Source organism: Cupressus sempervirens, chromosome 6, assembly GCF_028749045.1.
Source record: "Cupressus sempervirens isolate cs-2001-9-10 chromosome 6, ASM2874904v1, whole genome shotgun sequence".
NCBI lineage: Eukaryota > Viridiplantae > Streptophyta > Pinopsida > Cupressales > Cupressaceae > Cupressus > Cupressus sempervirens.
In genome coordinates, this window is record NC_143123.1 from 73,569,483 (window position 1) to 73,589,735 (window position 20,253).

General features: G+C 31.7%; 1 protein-coding gene across 1 annotated transcript; it reads right to left on the reverse strand.

The window, feature by feature from the left end:
* Positions 1-3,499: 3,499 nt before the first annotated feature.
* LOC149551216 (carotenoid cleavage dioxygenase 8 homolog B, chloroplastic-like) lies at positions 3,500-10,017 on the reverse strand. Its single transcript, XM_089786792.1, has 10 exons — positions 9,473-10,017; positions 8,368-8,441; positions 7,941-8,165; positions 7,720-7,831; positions 7,438-7,569; positions 6,531-6,731; positions 6,240-6,433; positions 5,739-5,928; positions 3,862-3,964; positions 3,500-3,775 (listed from the first exon to the last, which is right to left on the reverse strand). The coding sequence occupies exons 1-10, from the start codon at positions 9,785-9,787 to the stop codon at positions 3,630-3,632; spliced, it is 1,692 nt and encodes a 563-aa protein (XP_089642918.1). The 5' UTR covers positions 9,788-10,017; the 3' UTR covers positions 3,500-3,629.
* Between the last annotated feature and the right edge of the window lie 10,236 nt (positions 10,018-20,253).

The window sequence follows — 20,253 nt, forward strand, 5'->3', positions numbered from 1 at the left end:
ATGTCAAAACCTTACTGACCAATAAGACATTTACTAGCAATGTAGAGTGCCATACCTATTATTGATGAAGAGGATTTGAAAAGAGAAGATAACTAGATGAGTTAGTGAAGTTGTTGAGTAAAGAGGAGTTTAGTATGATAGAATTACAATGGGCACTTGATCAGTTAGTATTTGACAAGATAATATGTCTTTTGATCATTATATGAAGTGGAGAAGATAATTATGCTCATGTGTAGAAGATAAGGTTGATGGAAGACTAGAATTTGAGTAAAGCACTAAGCTTTACCAAGTAACAATTTTACAAGGTCAATGAAGTAGAAGATTGAGGAACTTAAGAGACAGGCAAAAAAATAGTACAAGTTGAGTGATAGTTATGGCCGAGAAAGATGAAGAAGAAAATAGAGAAGTGTCTGAGCATAGTAAAGATTGAGTAAGCCAGTGTAAGACAAGGAAGACAAAATTAGTAGAGACCAAGCTACATAGTGACATGACTGAGTTGAAGAACATAGTGATGACTGAGTATCAACAAAATAAATTTTTGTGAAAGAATCAAGATTTGAGACTGATACAATTTAATTCTTGAATTTGCCAAAGCATGTGAATGATAAGGATTGATGAGCTAGAATATTTAATGCATCAATTGAGTTTGTTAGGAAATCAAGGAAATGATTTAATATGAAGTTTCAAAAAGTTTCAAGGAAGGAGTAGAATGACAAAATGATGGATAGATTCATTGAATATGATCAACTGCTAAGATCTAGATGGTGATGTTTAAGTAGAAAAAGATCAAAGCTACCTATTTAAGAAGGTACAAGAGATGTTTATTTTGGTTGGTTGATTGGAAAATTTGTGAAGGACAAGTGAATAATAGAGTTGTAGAGGAAAAGTGAGAATTTGGTGAAGTGTGTGTTTCTTGAATAGTTTCCAAGCATATCCGAGATGGAGAACATGATGAAGTCTAGTCAATGAACTAGAATGAGTTGAATGGAGATCTAAATTTCCAATGTGATTTGTATTTTAATAGATCAAACCTACCTGTTACTTTCTAACCAGCGTGGCAGTAAAATCCTTTAATCAAGGTTGACCTAACAATCATTTGTAAAATCCTTTAATTAAGGTGACATTCTAATGGAATGATCTAAAGACCTCTAAAAAGGCCACTCCCAACAGGGTGATTTAAATCCTTTAATAGGGCCAAACCTAACACTATGTTTTGTAACCTTTAACAGGGTTGGCTCTTAACTAAGCTTACTTCAGAAGAGTGAAAAGTGGTAGCATGTTACTTGGTGGTTTTTGCCCAAATTAAGTTTCCACATTAAATCTTGGTGCCAAAATTGTGTGAATGTTATTTTCATGTTTCATTCTATTTACCATTGTGTTAGTCAACATATATTGAATAAAGAACTAAGTGTTGAAATGAATAAGTAGATTTATAGTTAATTTTCTATATTGGCTGAGTGGATTTATGAGTTTGAATAATTTTTTTGAAGTTGTTAAATGTTAAATGGGTACATACAGACTCGAGGATAATTGATTCAGCCCCCCTCTCAGTTATTCTAATCATTCAAATAGGTCAACCCATTCTCTGGTGGATAAGTATTTTGGGTCTTGGTCCTATTTCAAATATCAAGATGACTCATGCTCATTGTAAATGACTCCTACAAGGGTAATTAAAAAAAATTATTCCATTCTAGTGACATGTTATCTTTTCATGCAAGTGATATTGGCTTCATGAAGTTGGATTGACAACTTCTATATAATCGAGCAACTAGCTAGATTTTCTATTATGTTCCAAGCTTTATCCTTAACTACATCAAGATAGTAGTGTATACAAAAGCATTAAGTGTACATATGGATATCTACTTCAAAATAACATTTATTCAACCACATACAAATTGTCATAGATCTATTAGGGCTATATAGGTTCCAAGTATAAATCATGTCCCAAACATAACAAGTCATAACAAAACAACATATAAAATAATGAGAAATATGTTCTAAACCCTTAATACAACATCAAATGTTTAAGAAATTCTTAATTAAAGGAGCCATATTTATGCTCACTAGTCCTATCAAATGTTGATAGAGAAAAATGTTTTGAACTACAAATTATCAGGATGTAGGAGTACAATGTCTCTAATGGAGATGATTTCCTATTGCCTTAGCATATAATTATATGAATTGATATAAAAAGTATATAGAATTCCCACGTTTCTATTTATACAGTTTATGTTATTATATTTTATTTCACTTTGAAATTATTTTTCAATGAAAGCCATTACAACAAAAAATGTATAGAGTTCCCAATTTTGTACTTACACTTTTTATATTTGGTTTCACTTTAATCTTTCCTTTCAATAATAACCATTATGACCAATTTTTTTAATGCATTTTGAATTGATAATGCATTGATGTTCCTTGAGATATTTTTGTTGCTAAGTAAATCAATATTTCATTGTTTACTATATACGAGTTGAAAATATAATTTGTAAAAGGATGTCTTTTTTTGAGTTGTGATCAACACAGATTTGGTATTTTCTCAATCTCTTGGGTCCTTGTGGTCCATGAAAGGATAAACTCTATATGTTTTATTTCTCAACCATAAGAAAGATCATTCTACACTCAATTGGAGTACTAAGGTGCACCATAATCCTTGGGAAAAATCTTTATTAGGGATCAATAAGGTGGGATTCCTTCTCCTTAATTGGGCGAATGCATTAAAAACCTAATTATATGCAAAAGAGCATAACATTGGGCCCATTTAATAATGATAAAACCACAAAGATATTGAGGAAAAATTATTAGATAAATAATTAAACTATAGCCAAACATAATTAGAGAAAAAGTAGACAAAACAATAGAACATGAGCATGCTCATGTCCTACCAAAAATCAAGTATCCAATACTATATATATATATACATAAACTCAAAATGTAAGAAACAAATTCACTATGATCACCATTTGATGAAACTACATTTTACATGTTAGACAAGAATCCCCACCTCACCATATTATTTTCATACCAATGAGACATGTCACAACTCATATAGTTGAAATTTTAACATATGAAATTAAATGTTCGAGGATGTAATACATTTTTGCATGAATTGAAATGAAATGAAAAAACAAGAAAATGAATTGATAAATAGTTTGACTATATCTAATAAATCTTTGAGTTGATAGCGAATCTCATAGCTTCTAGGAATTTTGTGTAATCACTACACCTGTCATATCAAAGAGAAAAATCAATGACTATAAAATTGAGTAAGGGACTGATCCAAATAAGCATCTAATATTTAGATTAATGTTGTATTAAATTGGATACTATTGGATGATTACAATATATAATTAGTAATTCAAAAAAATAAAAACACAATTTGAGAATCAAATATATAATTAATTATTTTTAACTAATTATTATAAATATCACAAAAATATTAAAGATTGCATAAACATAACAATTTCAATTTAAACTCTATTTTAAGATACATACAATCTTTGTCAAGGAAAATTTACCATATGTTGCTTTATTTAATATATAGTAAAAAAGTTTCATAATATTACATATTTACATGCTTAAATGCTAACATTAGATTATGTACTTTGAATCTATGTACTTTGAATCCATTAAGGAGCAGGAACCCAACAACCATGTAATCCATAAGGTAATCCATATGGTAGCTTTGCTCGACCAATTTCAGTAAATGTTGATCCATCAAGAACAAGGGCATACCCATCCCCATTTCTATCACTTATTAATGATATTGCCACTCCTACAACAACATGCATATCACTCAAAGTCAATAATATGTAAGAAATTATGAAACATAGATTGAAACAATGGTGGTTAGTTTCTTACCATCATCTTCTTCATCAGCCCCTGGGCGACCTACAAAGAAGGGTTCAGATGGAACTCCTCCTTCATCATACCAGTTCTTGGCTGTTTTCTCCTTTAAATCAATCTATAACAATATTCCACACAAGGTAAATATCAAACCCACATGCATTAAAATAGAGTTAATTCTATAAATAAATAAGAGTTGGGTGAAGATGGGTCTTTAGAGTTAGCTTAGGTGAAGATGAGTCTTTAGAGTTAGCTATTAAATTGATAGATTGAGGTAGTATGAGTATTCAAATTAAAAAATCAATGTTCTATTTTTGTTTTAGAAATTTCATATATTAATATGAGTGATATTTATAATGATAAAAATATAATATTTATCTTCTCATGTTTTACATTTATTTTTGTTGTAATATTTTTTTATGTTATAATATATTAAATGGTATAGTTCTAATTTAATTCATATTTTTGTATTATTCTAATTCGAATCACTCATTCTTTACATACATACATACATACATACATATACATACATATATATATATACATACATACACATATACATACATACATACATACATACATACATACATACATACATACATACATACATACATACATACATATATATATATATATATATATATGTGTGTGTGTGTGTGTGTGTGTGTGTGTGTGTGTGTGTGTGTGTGTGTGTGTCTATATGTATGTATATATGTATATGTATATGTATATATGTATGTATGTATATGTATATGTATATGTATATATATGTATATATATAGATATACATATATATGTATATATATGTATATGTATGTGTATACATATATATGTATATGTATGTATGTATATGTATGTGTATACATATATATGTATATATATGTATATGTATATGTATGTATATGTATACACACACACACACACACACACACACACACACACACACACTCACACAGTTTACCAGACGTGATTAGATTTATTAGAATAGACCAATTGATTTGCTTTGTAATCATGAATTAGAAAGTTTAAAATTCAAAAATTGGATTTCTAAATTTACATATCATTGACCTTTCCACTTACTATATTGATTTGGCTTAACTCATGCTATAGTAGTTTCGCGATCGCATAATTCAATGAAACCCTTAGAGATAGTGGACATGAGAACTCCATAACCCATTAGTTTAAAGCAAAGATCACTTTTAAATTCAACCGGGTATTTGTTGCATCAACATTTTATAATAAACTTGATGATCCATTAGTAGGAAGACAATAACATGGTCCAAAACATTGATGTAAAAGTATACACAATTGATCCAAAAATACATTAGAAGCTTCCTTAAAGGTGATTTTCAACATTGTCCAACCTTACTAAAATTTAGATAAATCAAGGTAAATAGAATCCAATAATCATTTATTGACTAATTCATTTCAATAAGACAATTTCAATCCACATTCTTGTTAACTTCCATGTTGAAATTAGAGAACATAACCACCTTTCAAACTTTGAATTGCTGATGTATTCAAGCCTTAAAATTACAATACTTTGATAAATTAATTTTTAACATCCTTTATAATATATTTAGACTATAACATATCTTCATCATCAACTTTAAATTAAATAGTATATTTAATCTATTTATATATTTAGATTATATTAATCATTATATTTTCTACTACAATCCTTCAACATATTACATCACATCCCTTTCAACTTTTTTATATCACATAACTTTCAAACGTGTTATACTTTAATAACATTTTATAAGCTTAGTATACCCTTTAATTTGTCTATGTTCAAACACAAGTCTAAATTCTTGTTCGACTTTTAATGCATTGTAAAAGACAAATTCTATAATAGAAGAAACAAACTATTTGGGATGAAGAATATTAACCTTGGTAAGGGTATTGGGAAAATTGCAAGGGCGTTCTGCTCCACAGGCATATGCATAACGATATGGCTTCCCAATGTATTTTTGATTTATACTACACATGTCCATCCCTTTGCCATGCTCCCCTGGAGGCAATGCAGCTTCAAGTTTTCCCCATGGACTGCCATCCAGGGGTATGGTGAAACGTCCCACTCTGTTCACATTAATTAACAATATTATATCCATTAAGATCAAGTAATAAAGATCAATAATCATATAAAAAGCAGTTATTGATATGAAAGAACTTGATGAGAATTTGTTGGTTCTAAGGTTGTGGATAGTTTTCTGTGGTCTGGGGTTCAAATTTCTTTTGGAGTTAAGAGGTGAGGCATCTTGTGGGCGGCTGATCTCACTTATAGAGAACTAGTCTCGCCCTAGTTCACATCGCCAACTGATCGTTGCTGAGCTAGAACACTGGAACGCAACATATTTAAAAAAAGTTAAAAAATTTATTACGGTAGGTACCTGGCATCTGGAAGAACATCCTCTCCAGAGAAGGATCTTAATTCTTGCAGTCTCAATTTATCAAGGATGGTGGTATCTGCATTATGTTCACAACAATCTGCTATCACTGCCACCACCTTCCCATTCTCATCTTTCTCCTCATAAGCATTTATGAAGTGGAATGTCACAAATAATGGCACCTCAACTGATGCTACCTGCCAAACATTTTCCATGTTTGAAATACATTACATTAACTAATAACAAGGAATTAAGCATGGATTCAATCATAGATTCAAATATATAACAAAGTACCGTTTCCCCTGTATGTCTTGACACAACGTGCATGAAGGCCCTTGAATCAGGGTGCCATTTGAACTTGTATAGAGGAGTAGGCTCAGCTCTTAACAGATTCTCAGCACAGTACCTCAATGGCATTTCAGGAACTATCACATAGTTATCTGTTACAGGAAAAGAATGTACCCAACCAGGTGCAGGGCCACATCTACAATCCACCTGAATCAATGCCATACTAAATTTGGTTAGATACATTTTAGATTATATTCTTGCTATTTCTAAATAAAAGTCTATATATTGCTTAAAAACAAAGTGAGTTTGAAGATTTAAATGCATGTTAGATTGCGATATGCTATCAAAAGTTCAAATGTGTAGTTTTTAGTAAAATTTGTTGATTCATATTTCATGAATATTGTTTTATACAAACCCATCTCTTGTAAATAGTAGTTCACATGAACCTATGTCTCATTAATTACGGTTCACACGTGAACATGCACCTATTCTGACTAGTAAACATCTCTCATCAGCACTGACTATACTGATTTACATGAATTTATCTTATATGAAAATAAATAGTCCAATTGTGCAGTTTTTAGTCAAACTCTTGATTCATATTGTACCAATATTGCTTCAGACAGATCTACTCTCATAAGTAATATTTCACATGAACCCATATCTCATTAGTTGTCATTCTCATAAGCACATGACTATTTTTAGTAGTGACCATCTCTCATTAGCACTGATTAACATTAAACCCATTTCCGATCACTATTAGTTTACATGAACTTATCTGATATGGAAATAAAAAGTCCATTTAGCACTCAGTATATCTAAAATGATGCTCCAAGGATAATATTAGTGAAAATTTAACAACTATACTAAAATTTCGATTCAAAATATGAAATATATGGAAAAGTTTCCCTACTCTTCCAATCAAAGTTCTCTCGTTGGATCCAGGTAGCATCCGGACAACATCATAACCAGGCTTGATGAGATCTGGGAGTAAGGTAATGAATTCTGTATCGAACACAATAGGATGTGCTGAATGGATCAGCCCCTGATAAAAGACCACAATTTTTGTTGTCATATTCAAGATCATAATTCACTCGTTTCTTTGAACCAAAGTTATGTATGACAAAAAAAAATAAAAAAGATCATGATAGTTGTAGATTTCAAATAAATTTTATTTGTGGGGTGGTAAAATTACTCCAAGATTGTCCGTGTATTCAAACTTGCCCATGGTTTCCAATGTGGCAGGATTGATTTGAATAGATCCTTTCATTGTTTCAGTCAAGCAAACAACTCTCCCATCACCTAACCTGTCAAATCCACATGATTGAACATATACTGAATGTAAATAAAATTATGGGTGTTAATTTTATTCCCCTTACCATCAAAATTGAATAAAATCAAGAAGAGGGAATTGACCTTATGACTCCTGTGTTGGCATTGTCTGTTAATGAAGCACCAGAGAAGAGTCCTGCAATGTCCCCAACATATTCAAAGAAGTTTTCTGATTTTGGAACTTCAGAAAATTCACGATAACAGATTTTATTGTTCTTTTTAGCAGCCTTGTAAGCCTCAGAATCTAACTGTGCATGTCCTGCAATTAATCTCCCATTCTCAAAGTGAAGACGAACCAGAGTAGAATATCTGCAATGGATAAACATACAACCATCAGAATATAGATATTTCTTTGAGATCAATCTGAAAAGTAGTCAAAATTTGGGGGAATGAACATCTCCTAGTTCTTGACTCTTAATTGAAGAAGTTTCCATAAGATTTGTGCTTCCACATCAAATAGCTAAACTTAATTTCGTACAAAACCTCCAAATTAAATAGAATGAATATATACCCATCGAAAAGGTGCCTGAAATTGTAGTCACCTACATGAAACTTTCCCGGTCCATTTCTCAGGTAGGTACCATTCTGTGAACATAAATATAACAATCTTTAGGAGATTACCTCAACAATTGTTTGCAATTTACATTCTTTTGAATTCAATCTGAAATTTTTGAGATGGAATGAAGCGATTAAGGAATAGAATAAACAGAAACAGAGGCATAGACAAGGTCAAACTTCCATAAAAAGAAGAAGCTGAAACTCCTAAAACTGATGAATATGAGTAAAATACATAATTAGACTTTGGGTGTATTATGTTCCTTGAGAATAGACAACTGTATTAGCTTCTGTCCTTCCTCCATGACTAACCAATGATTCAGAGAGACAATAACTCTGTAATGATGGAATAGAAAAACCTAACTGAGACGAAGATCCAAGGGTTAGGGTTTTAAGCATTCCTAATAGATCTATAAAATAAAATCTACCTGCAATGCCTAGATGATTTGGTAATTTCATCTAAATGGACCCAAAATCAAAAACTCAGAAAGGCTAATAGTAAACAATTGAGATTCTCTAACTTAATAAAAAAAATCGAAGAAGATGGAAGATGCGAAAAATTAGATTCTCAGTAACGAGAGGAGAAATTGAGAACCAAAATTAAAGATAAATAGAAGGCTGTGATGAAAATTCACAATCCTAAAAAAGTTACAGCAATTTTTCAAGCTTTGAAATTATTATGTTAGATAAATAGGAGATGTTTTCACAGTCAATCAAATCATGATAGTATCAGGATTCAATTATATTATTTTTAAGTCAAATTCAAATTTATTGACTCATCCTTCATGATTAGTGGTTTCCAAGAATTGTACAGTGATCATTCTTTGCACCTACATGATTATCACAGAATTTACTACTCCAACTTACTTAAGCTCACTCTACCATAGAATTTCTTCAAGATCAAGCCCATATAACTTACTATCCTATTTACAAACCCTAGATCAAATATATACTCTGTTTGCAACAAATCACAATTGAACACACAAATCATATATGATCTATATATATCAAGAAAAATGTTGGAAAAAGAAAAAGAAAACAAAGGTAATGACTATATTGACCAGCCATTTTGGTATGTATCCCTCCACTTCAAGTTCACCCTCCCAGCGCTCCGTCGCCACACTTTGCCATGCCACAAGTTTAGACTTTTGGGTGGAGCCTCCCTTGGTTATATCTTTCTCATCTCCCATTCTCTCAGTACTGGTCATCACAGCTTGAACTTTGCCTTTACTTCTCAATCCATTATACATAGATGGAACCCAATGCAAAGATTTAGAACATGATGATTTCCTTGATCCCTTTCTAAGGATCTTTTGGTCATTTGACATATATTTTGAGCTCTGAAAGGCCACAATGTCAGACTGTAGTAAAGCCATCTCAAGAGATTTTTCCACTACAGGAGATCAAAAGAAGACTACAAGTAGTGAAATATGCATAAGATCCTTGGACTATATAGTGCGTTTCACTAAGAAGGCGACAATTGGCCTTGTTGACGAAGTGAGGGAATATAAATCAATATATTCGACAGCAGGCTTTATTTTGTCGGTCACATACGCTGTGTTTTCTTATGGTCATGCCACCATCACTAATTCGCTCCTTTCGGTTTATAAATTCCACTGTAAAGCCTAATGTCATTGAAGAAAAATAACGAAGAATCTTAGAAAATCATCTTCCCAAGTCCTTTTCTCCGGCAGATACTGGTTTGGGACCAAAGAAGATCTTGTTGCTTAGTTATTTTTTTATTTTTCAAAACATGTTTTAGGTCAAACTTTTAAAATTATATAGTTATTCAATTTGGAAATAATTAAGTTATTCAATTTAGAAGTACAAATTTTGATGTTGGCTCTTTTGACAGAGAGTGAAGGATTGAAGAGACATATTCTCCATTCCTTAAGACAAAGTAACTTTATATTATTATATAATTTCCTTGTTTACAGCGATTCACAAATGAAAAATGAATTACTATCTGTCTTATAGAAATCTTAGACACATCCAAATATTCAATACAACTTCTTAGGAAATCTATATTTATAATATTTATTTATTTCATATCTAAACTACAAACAGCAGCAATTCTTTTCATGGTATTAGAAAAAACTAAAATTCAATATAATTTATAAAAACTCTCTGATGAAATTATTATCATAGAAGCCATAGCCAAAAACAAAAGGAGCATCTGAAACAAATTATTATCATAGAAGCCATCGCCAAAAACAAAAGGAGCATCTGAAACAAACTCAAACCCAAATGCTATAATGTACAGTTCACAGCTAGTGAACGTTGGGTAATACAAGAATCAAAATCTTGCTACAGTCCAAATGCACATTGTTATCTATAAAATATTTATACAAGCATGATGACCAACATAACGCCTGATTGAAAATTCTTTAGATTTTTCTTAAAGAAATGGAACTAAAGACACATGGTGAATAGAACAGAAAGAATAATGTATCAGTTTCATATTGATGAGAGTGAGGTGGTGCATTGGAAGTATACGCTATTGCCTATGTGCATTTTCCAATTTTGAATACGAAGTAGTTAAATAAGGGCAACAAGAGAACTAATCCGGCCGATAATGGCCTAAGCATTTCTTGGATTTGTGGGAATGTATGGAGCCCAATGCTCTAGGTCATTCTATTTTTTTTGTGGGTGTTTAAATCCATGATTCACATAGCCATCCATTATTTTTAATTTAGAAGAAAAACAGCTCCGACCACCACAGTCCTGGATTGTTGACACTTTATCCCCTAGCCTTGGCTAGAATAATATAATTTTTATTTATTTATTGCATTGCATTATTTTTAAATGATTTTCTTTATTTATTCTTTCATTAACATAAAAAGATGATAGTACAAAATTTTAAAGGCCAAACTCATATAATGTTAAGAAGTTAGTGTGAGCTTAATATAAGAAAGATTCTAATCATAAGACCAACCTTAGACAATTCTAAGGACATTATCATCAATAAACTCTCAATTAGTGAGAGTTTCTTCTTCTTTAGGAGTATCTTTGGCTAAGTTTGGATCAAGATGGTTAGCCTCAAGTTAGAAATGTTGTTAGAGCCAAGCCACCTAGTAGCTCCTTAATGAAAAGAGGCAAATGGTTATTGAGAGGACCATGACTAACCTTTATAGGCTGCAACAACTATCTCTAGAATCCTATTTTTTTGAGCCATAGGAATGGGATCCTTTGTCATGTCTAGTAATGATCTATCCATTCCTGAATCTATGGACAATTTCAAGTGCATCTTTTCAAGCTTGAACTAGAATATGCACATGAATATTAAAATATATCATAGATTAAGTGTTCATAGAAAGGCCTCAATATGTAGAAAAACCTATAAAAATAGAAACATCTCTACCTTTCCAAATAATGTAGAGAACTCTTTCTTGAAAGTATGTCAAATCTAGGTATATTTGAAAGAGAAATGATGGTGTCTCTTGGTAAAACAACATGGAAGGAAGAAACAACATACTAAAATGGATTTAAAAGCATGCATCCAAAACCAAGCTTCTTGAGGTCTAGAAAAAATCACAAGAGGTGCTTGAGATTCTCAAATCTCCCACAAAGTTCTCTATCTTCAAACAATGAGGATTAAGAACTTCTATTTGACTACTTGATAGGTCACAATTCCTATTTACAAGTTTAGGAAACATAATTGATGGTATCTTCTCATCTTATGATGATGATCCTTCTTTAGTTGTGGTGAGGGAATGCTCCAACCTTCTTCTTCATTCTCTACATGATCATTATTTCAATTTTGATGAAGTATGAATATTTTATACCAACATTTAGAGGAGATACCCTCGAGTCTTTATATAATGTTCTACATTTATATTCACTAGATCTTGGATCAAGTCTTTTTAGTAGCATAACCTAGCAGACCTGATTTGGAGGGGGAAACTTTAGCATTGGCAAGGGAACACTAGAGAAATTATTAGAGATTCCATCTTGAGATTTCTTCCTACATGTTCCTTTCAAGATTGGGGAGATTTTATATATGTACACCTTTGGTTTTGTTTCTTCCCAATGAGAGGAATATTGTTCAACGATTGTGTACCATCTTCTACATCCAATTTCAAGCATCTACTATTTGTGCACATTATGTAGGCTAGATGTTCTCTCTACTTCTCACTTCTGGTAGGGGGGTGTTTCCTCACACGTGGTTTTTTCCTCCTCATTCTTCTCTGAGAGCAATTTTTTATTTCATCTCTCTTTTGGGAAGGAATTTTTCCCCACTAAGTTTTCTCCTTTTCCCTATTTTCATCATTTGAAACAACACATATTTGATAAACCAATCAAATCATTCACTGGCAATCATTAACTGACCACACACTTGATTTGTCATCTACATAGTAAGTTAAGTTCTTCTTGATAAACATTTCAACATGCATTAACAAGTTGACATCATTGGCAACACAATAACTGATTCAATTATCACTAATTATATACTTAACATTATACAACCTCCTAAAATCTCTAGAAGAACTATGCATAAGTTAACATCAATTATACCAATGTAACCTGTATGTTTGTTCTCAAGATTGATTGTTACCCTAGAATTGGTAAGAGTTTGTCTTCTTATCTTGCTTACTTTCTTAATGGATCCATTTCTTTTAAATCTAGTTGGTTGTTTTGGAACACAACAATGTATGTCTATGATTCTTATGTTTTGAAGGGTTTGAAGTTTTTTATCCATTACCCTATTGAGGTGAATAGTGATGAGGCCTATCTCATGATTTTGTTTTAAACATCTATGTGAATAGAGAATCTATGTAAGTGCTCTTTTTTGGAGCTATAGAGGTGGTCTAACAAGGCTTGTGTGATGAGGGTGGTAAGATTGAATAGTATTCTATGTGATCCACTATCATTGTTGAAAACTTGGAGTTGAGGTTGGGTTGTGCATATTTTTTCTACCTTGATTTCTATTGTCGAGTTATTCCTATTAAGGTGGGATACCTTTCTATCAAGTTGAAAGTGAGTATTGCAGGTAATGAGGGTTCCTTATGTTGGGAAGATCTTGCAAGTTACTGCTGGTTGGTTTTAAGATTCCTCTTAAAACCCAAAAAGGTTACGGGATCATTGTCAAAACTTACATTTTAGTCTTCTAATTTTGGGCTTATTCTTGTGGTTCTTACAATGATGATTGGTTAAAATAACTATCGGAGCTTTTTACACACTTTCTTGCCCCTTTCCATTCCTATGAACTCATTTGTTTGTTGGGTTTTTCTTGTAAAAGGTTTCAAGCTGTCTTTCAAAACCTTATGACTCTTTTTGTCTTCAAGCACTCTGTCTTCATTCTTTGTAGTTAAAAATGCTCTTGAGTCTAGTGGGTTTTTGCATGCCTTCCAAAAATAATTATTTTTAAGGTCTTTGTGGTCTCTTTTCTTGTATGATATTATCTATGTTCAAGGTATTCCAACCAGTCAAAAGACACATGAAGCCTTTCAAAATCTACTATCAATTTTCAATTTCCTTTGTAGTTTTATTTCCAATGGCTTTTTGTTGGAAGATGGTTTGGGGTTCCTTCCTAATTGGTCCCTAAGTTATTGTTCTTATTATGTAATCTTGGGGTCATATTCCTTGCTCCTATCAATTGCTTCTCTAATCAAAAGACTAGTTTTACGTAAATAGGCTCCTCTTAAATCTCTTTACTGGTGTTGTTGATCTCACTTCTTGTGAGTTCCTCGCACTTATCAAGCAATTTGGTTGTTTGTAGGGGTTTGAGGCATCTCCCATTTGGCCTAATCAGATCATATGTACTTCAAATAACAATCAAACAAAAATATTAATGTTTATTCTAATATGATAATGGCTAGACTATACCTCTCAATTCTTCCATAATATCAACAACTATTGTCTCCACTAGCTTTAATTATAGACATGATTAACTCATGTTTACCACCAATTGACAATAGCTAACATGGTTAAACTCTTTGAAGAAGCAGTCCAAAATCTATAAGTGCAAACAACTTCTCATGCTTCTCACCCTTTTTAGTACCTTTATACTAATTGAAGGTATCAAACTATTATACATAAATTTTTTAATAGTGACCCACATATGATCAATATTAGAACATAAAGATAATTTGGAAGATAAATCAAAATTCAATTTTAGTACTTATTGACTCATTTGCACATTTTTAAATAATGAAATCGTCAACTATATGCAACTCATCTCTACAACTACCTCCCACCAAACTAACAATGTTTATTAAAATAAATTGCTCATAGAAATATCTTACATGGTTTAATTTACCATGTTTCTTAGTATATAAACCGATTAGCCTAGCAATGAGTATGTTATATTAAATTATGTTATTTGTCGTTCAGAGCCTCTCCTTGCACTTCTCTGAACTCACCTTCCTGTGAGAAGTAAATGCAACATGTAAACATTAGGATTGTCTCCTCCCAGTAGCTCTAGAGATCGTAGCTCTAACAACCATTTTTTATAGAGAAATTTACCGAGGCAGGTCAGTTTGAAATTCTAATTTTGGTGAAATATTTTGTGGGAACAAAAAGATATATAAAAGAAGAATGGTTCTGGTAGAGAGTGAGTTTTTTTTTTTGGAATGTTTTTGAAGAGCAGTTCAAGATAAATAAATCTTTTCAGCAACACTTGTAGTACTGGATGAGCACTGATTGATTCAGCTATTAAAAAGTTTCAATGTGGAGTGTGTAAAGATTTAAATAAGTTTTGAGTTTTGGTTTAGTGAAGTTCTAGACAAAATGCATTAAAGACAAAAAATAGTTGAACATTTTTTTTCAAGATTTGCAAAGATAAAGTGATTTTTTTTCAAATTTTTTGCTGTTTTCTATTAGAAAATATACAGATCATTAAGAACAAATGTTGAAAATTTCAGAAATATCTATTGTGTTTTTCGATTTTTTGAAATTTGTTAAATAGTGTATTTTGTCTCGAGCTTACTCACACCATTCTAAAATGCCACAAACAAGTGTATCACCAGTATTGTAATTAATAGCTTTACATTTTATAATTTTCTTTGTTTTGTTTTTGTATAACTAATTTCCAAATTTAAACCTCCCAATTATTTTAATTGATTGAAATATTTTGCATTCCCAATCTTACTGGATTGTGTACTTCTTTTACAGCAAGATGGTGGTGTTGGGATGATTTCATTCAAAACTGGCATTACATTATAACAAATAATTTGAATCAACACATCAACATGAGTCATTAATATGGTGAGCCAAACGTGGAACTGAATAAACAACAATACCCACATCATGAACATAAAAAATTGAAAAATGTGATAAAATCTCATAAACAAGTCAGGCTAATATTAGGTATGCTGTATTGAAAAACTGAATGATTTCCATTGTGGGTGATAAAATATAAAACTTAAACTTAACACGTTGAATTTGGCTTACAACACTTTTATTATACCAGTCAATCTTTGATGGGTCTTTCAGAAAATTGTTTTGAAAGATATGGAATATACCATCTTTACAAAAAACTGAACAAGCTTTCATTTGGATTTGTCATGTAATGAGGCCTCTACTATGCCCTTCAATATGCTTTATTGCCATGTGATGAGGCGTCTATTCTGTAAAAACCACATGTGAACATGCGTACATTGAACTACCGAGTGATTTCCATTGTGGGCAGTAGAATATAAAACTTGAAGCAACGTGTTAAAGCTGACCATTCAAAATGCACTCTTAACATCTATTTGACGAACAATCCATTCATTTTCTACAATAAAAGATAAAATTAATCTAATAAATTTTCTTCAGTGTGCTTTGGCCATCAAATTATCTCAAGCTTATCAATAAGTACACCAATTTTATGTCAGTTCTGTAGATCCTTTTTTATCTACGAGTTCCTTACCAAAGACGATTTAACTAACTTTCTTAAGGCCCCGTTTGGTTGGGGAAGATGAATTTGTGGCATAACCAGGTTATCTTATAACCAGGTTTTTGAAAACCTGGTTTTGTGGTTTGGAAAGCCAATGGTCTGTTTGGTTGACACGGAAGATGAATATACCATGGACCCCACAATATTATTAAAAAAATTGTTATAAAATTCAAAACCTGGTTTTAATTTCAAATTCCACCTTTTTATTGGAAGAAACATCCTCCAATTTTTGACCAAACGCCCATGTTTTTCTGCAAAACCTGATTTTACCCCTTGATAACCCGATTTTGGCCCTCATCTTCCAGCAACCAAACGGGGCCTAAGTGTTATTTCTTTCAATAGATGTTATTTTAACTTTCATGAGTGTAATTACTCTTCTTTTCCACTAGCTTTTATGAAATCTTTTGGCTCATCATTCTACATAACTTGAGCCATGAGGACATACATAACTTTTGAATGGGACATTATTTGCCAACTTGAAATTATTGTTCAATATGAGTCATGGGGATGATTTCTTTCAATTCTTTGGTATTTATGACATGTCTTTGTCTTCATATTTGAAGATTTGGATTCTATATTGTCAAATTATTTATGCTTCATAAAAAAAGCATATGGGAATCTTCTTTTCCTACATCATTTATGCGGATTGGTTTACTTCAAATCAATCTTGATGTTCTTATCCTTTTCATTAGGAAAATATTGTGCAATTTCATCAAATGTAAAATCTTTGTCAATAGTTAATGTTTTATTGTAAGGACATTATAATCTATAAGTTATGTTCTCAAAATCAAAATTGACCCAACCTCTAAATGACATTTTATCTTTAATTTATTTTGGCATGCTCCTTGCAAAACCTAAAAAGTCTTGTTTTAGATGGCACTTGTTACTGAGGAAGCTTGCTGTTGGTAATACTCTTCCCCAGAATTTGGGTAGTTATATTATGTGTGGAATTTGTTCTGTTCTTGAGTCTTTTGAGCATCTCTTTTTTGAATGTCCTTTTGCTTATGGAGTTTGGTCTATTTTCTTTGGATCACCCATTGTATGTAACAATAGACCCGACCTCTCTTGGTGTGAAATTTGAGCTAGTTTTGTGGATTCCTTTGATCTTGAATTAATACCTTTTGGTCTATTTTAACCTCTGATATACTATGGTATTTTTGGAAGGAGCGAAATGGAGAGATTTTTTAGAAGAGAAGGAGGCAACTTATTGAGTTTGGATGTAAACTCACACATTTTCATATAATGTCACAGGAAATTTCCAGAGGCAGGTTCATGATGTTGATGTAGGAAGGACAATTATTGATACACAAGGAAGACATAGTTTCTTGCAAATACTTTACCATTCACAAGGACATGCTTAACTAGAGGGAGTTGGATAATCTCAATCAATTTATCAAAGATCTCAGTATTGAAGATAAAATTGTTGCTCCCAAAGAAGCTCCTCATGTTCATAGAATACCACGACAAAATATATAGGATGGAAGTGTACAGGTAGAATTGCAGGATTTATAGTACTCCAGTCCCTAACATTTTTTATGATGTACTCTTGATACTTATACTATATTAATACAAAAAAAAAAATCAAAATTGATAAAATATACTTATGAACGTTTTCAACACAGTTAATATTTTCTCTCTAGATATATGTGCATTTAAGCAACACACCCAAACACTTTTACATGAACAATTGAGATGTTGTACAACCAAACTAGGCTTGTTAAGGATTTATTCCCTGAATTTATGAGACTTGTACTTAAAAAATAGTCTATAGTGGATGGATGCTACTTGGTAGATGGATACTATTGATGACCAATTTTTGATTTTGGCTCCCAATTCTTTTGCTAATGATTATTTACAAGATAATGATATTATGGATGAGGCTCTTGACCACTCCTCTCCCTACATCGATCCTACTTCACCTTTTTCTACGGATGCGAGCCTCTTTGGCTGTGTGGACCCTCCTTTGTTTATTACTCATTTTCTCCATTCTTTGGTTGATGATGTGCAACCTTCCGTTTACTCTACCCTTGGTATAGGTAGTCTCATAATGTAGGTTCTTCTACTTCTTGTGGTGGGACCCAAGGATAGCATTGGCTAGACTATGGTCTGTACGTATAGAAAAATTATGTTTTTGAGTCTCACTTTTCATCCCTTATTGTGGGTGAGTATACCCACTCTTGATGTAGGTTTTTAGAAGTCTTACTAATGTATTGTTAATGGTTTGCTCTTGGGCTTGTTTTTGGTCATTTTTGTCTTTCTATAATTGTACATCCTTGGATTATAATTATGTAAGGTGTGAAATCTTGTTTTATTTCATTTTATAATAAAGAGCAAATAGAGAATATTTATTTACTTTGTTTACTCAAATTTCTTAATGGCTACATATTTTTAATCATTCTTCCAACCATTTAGATAATAGTATAATTTTTTCTTTCAACAAATTCATTTATTTTTCAGCTATTTGTTTGAAACCAACAAACTTACCAAAAACTTCTAATCTATCACCCAAATAGTAAATTCATTTTTTTTAAATGAGTAAAAATGGAAAACAAAAAAAAAATTATTTAGAGAAAATTTATTTATGTTCACATGAATCAATGTGACTAATTCCATGTCTTTCTAAGCCTTCCATATAGTCCAAATATAAAATAACTATTGTGTTTTCCAAACATACAATTTTCACAAATGTCCTGATTATTGTTAATAAATGAAAATATATAAACTATATGCTTCTTCTTAAGTAAAATCATTTGGACATGCATTTGATTTAGCAAATGATTGTCATGCAATTATATACCATTTAAGATCTAAATTTTTGAAGAAAAAGAAATGAAAAACATGTGATTGCTTATAGTATATATTCTTGTACAACAACCACATGTATCTATATCTTAATCTTGATTATACATTCATTTATTTAAAAAAATAACATAACAATTTCAACATTTAAGAAATTTCTCTTCTCTTGGGAATCCAATCTAACTACTTCGTAGAATCTATGGGTGTCTATTGGACCCCAAAAGTTGCTAGACATCTAAATTTTAGGAAGGTTTGGATAGAAGTGGACTAGTAATATTATAATATATTTAGAAGGGCAAACCCTTGCCACTTGTCCTGTAGAGAAAATTACTCTTTACTTAAAATATATAGTTTGATCTATTGATTCATACTACATTGTTCATTCATATATAGAAACTAACAAGGTGGAAGATTGACTCACAAACCTTTGGCTCCATTTAAATGATACATCTATATGGGAGGTAAAAGGGACTTTAATAATGATATAAAGGCTATTATTCATAATGATTGATCTCATGGTAGAATTGGTAATGTTGAGATTAACTATGGAAATGACATGTAGAGGCACAAGAATCAAGGAAAAATATATAGATCATCCTACAAGACATAGCTGCATAAGTAATAAGTACACCTCACATGCTTTATGGGTGTTTTTTGGGTCCATTTTTTGGTTATCTTTGCATCATAACTATTTTCTTGTTAGCTGAGTCATATTAGTGCTCTATAATTTTGGAAATGGGAGACGATTTGAATCATGTTAAGTTAGCCACCTATGAGGATTGAAAGTAGGATGAAGATGTTTGGAAGAAGCTTAGGAAAGGTGGGATTACCTCTTACCTCAAGAAGATAACTTGGCATGATAGAAAAGTTACCCATGTCTTTATCCAAGACTAGAATAAAAACTCTATTTCACTATCTAGCAAGGATGTTGGTATTGCTGAGAAGGTTATTTATGAGGTTGCGAGATTGTCTTTGAAGGGTATTGTTGGCTCCCAAAACCATAGATTGAAAATCAAGGATTTTTCCCACTTCTCCCGAAGATTTTTCAATCATCTTTGGCCAACAAACATGAGTGATATCTTGATCAAACTCCCCTGCACTTAAATATTTGCTAAAACAAGGCATTTGAACCTTACCTCTATCTCAGTCTCATCTTCTAGAGGA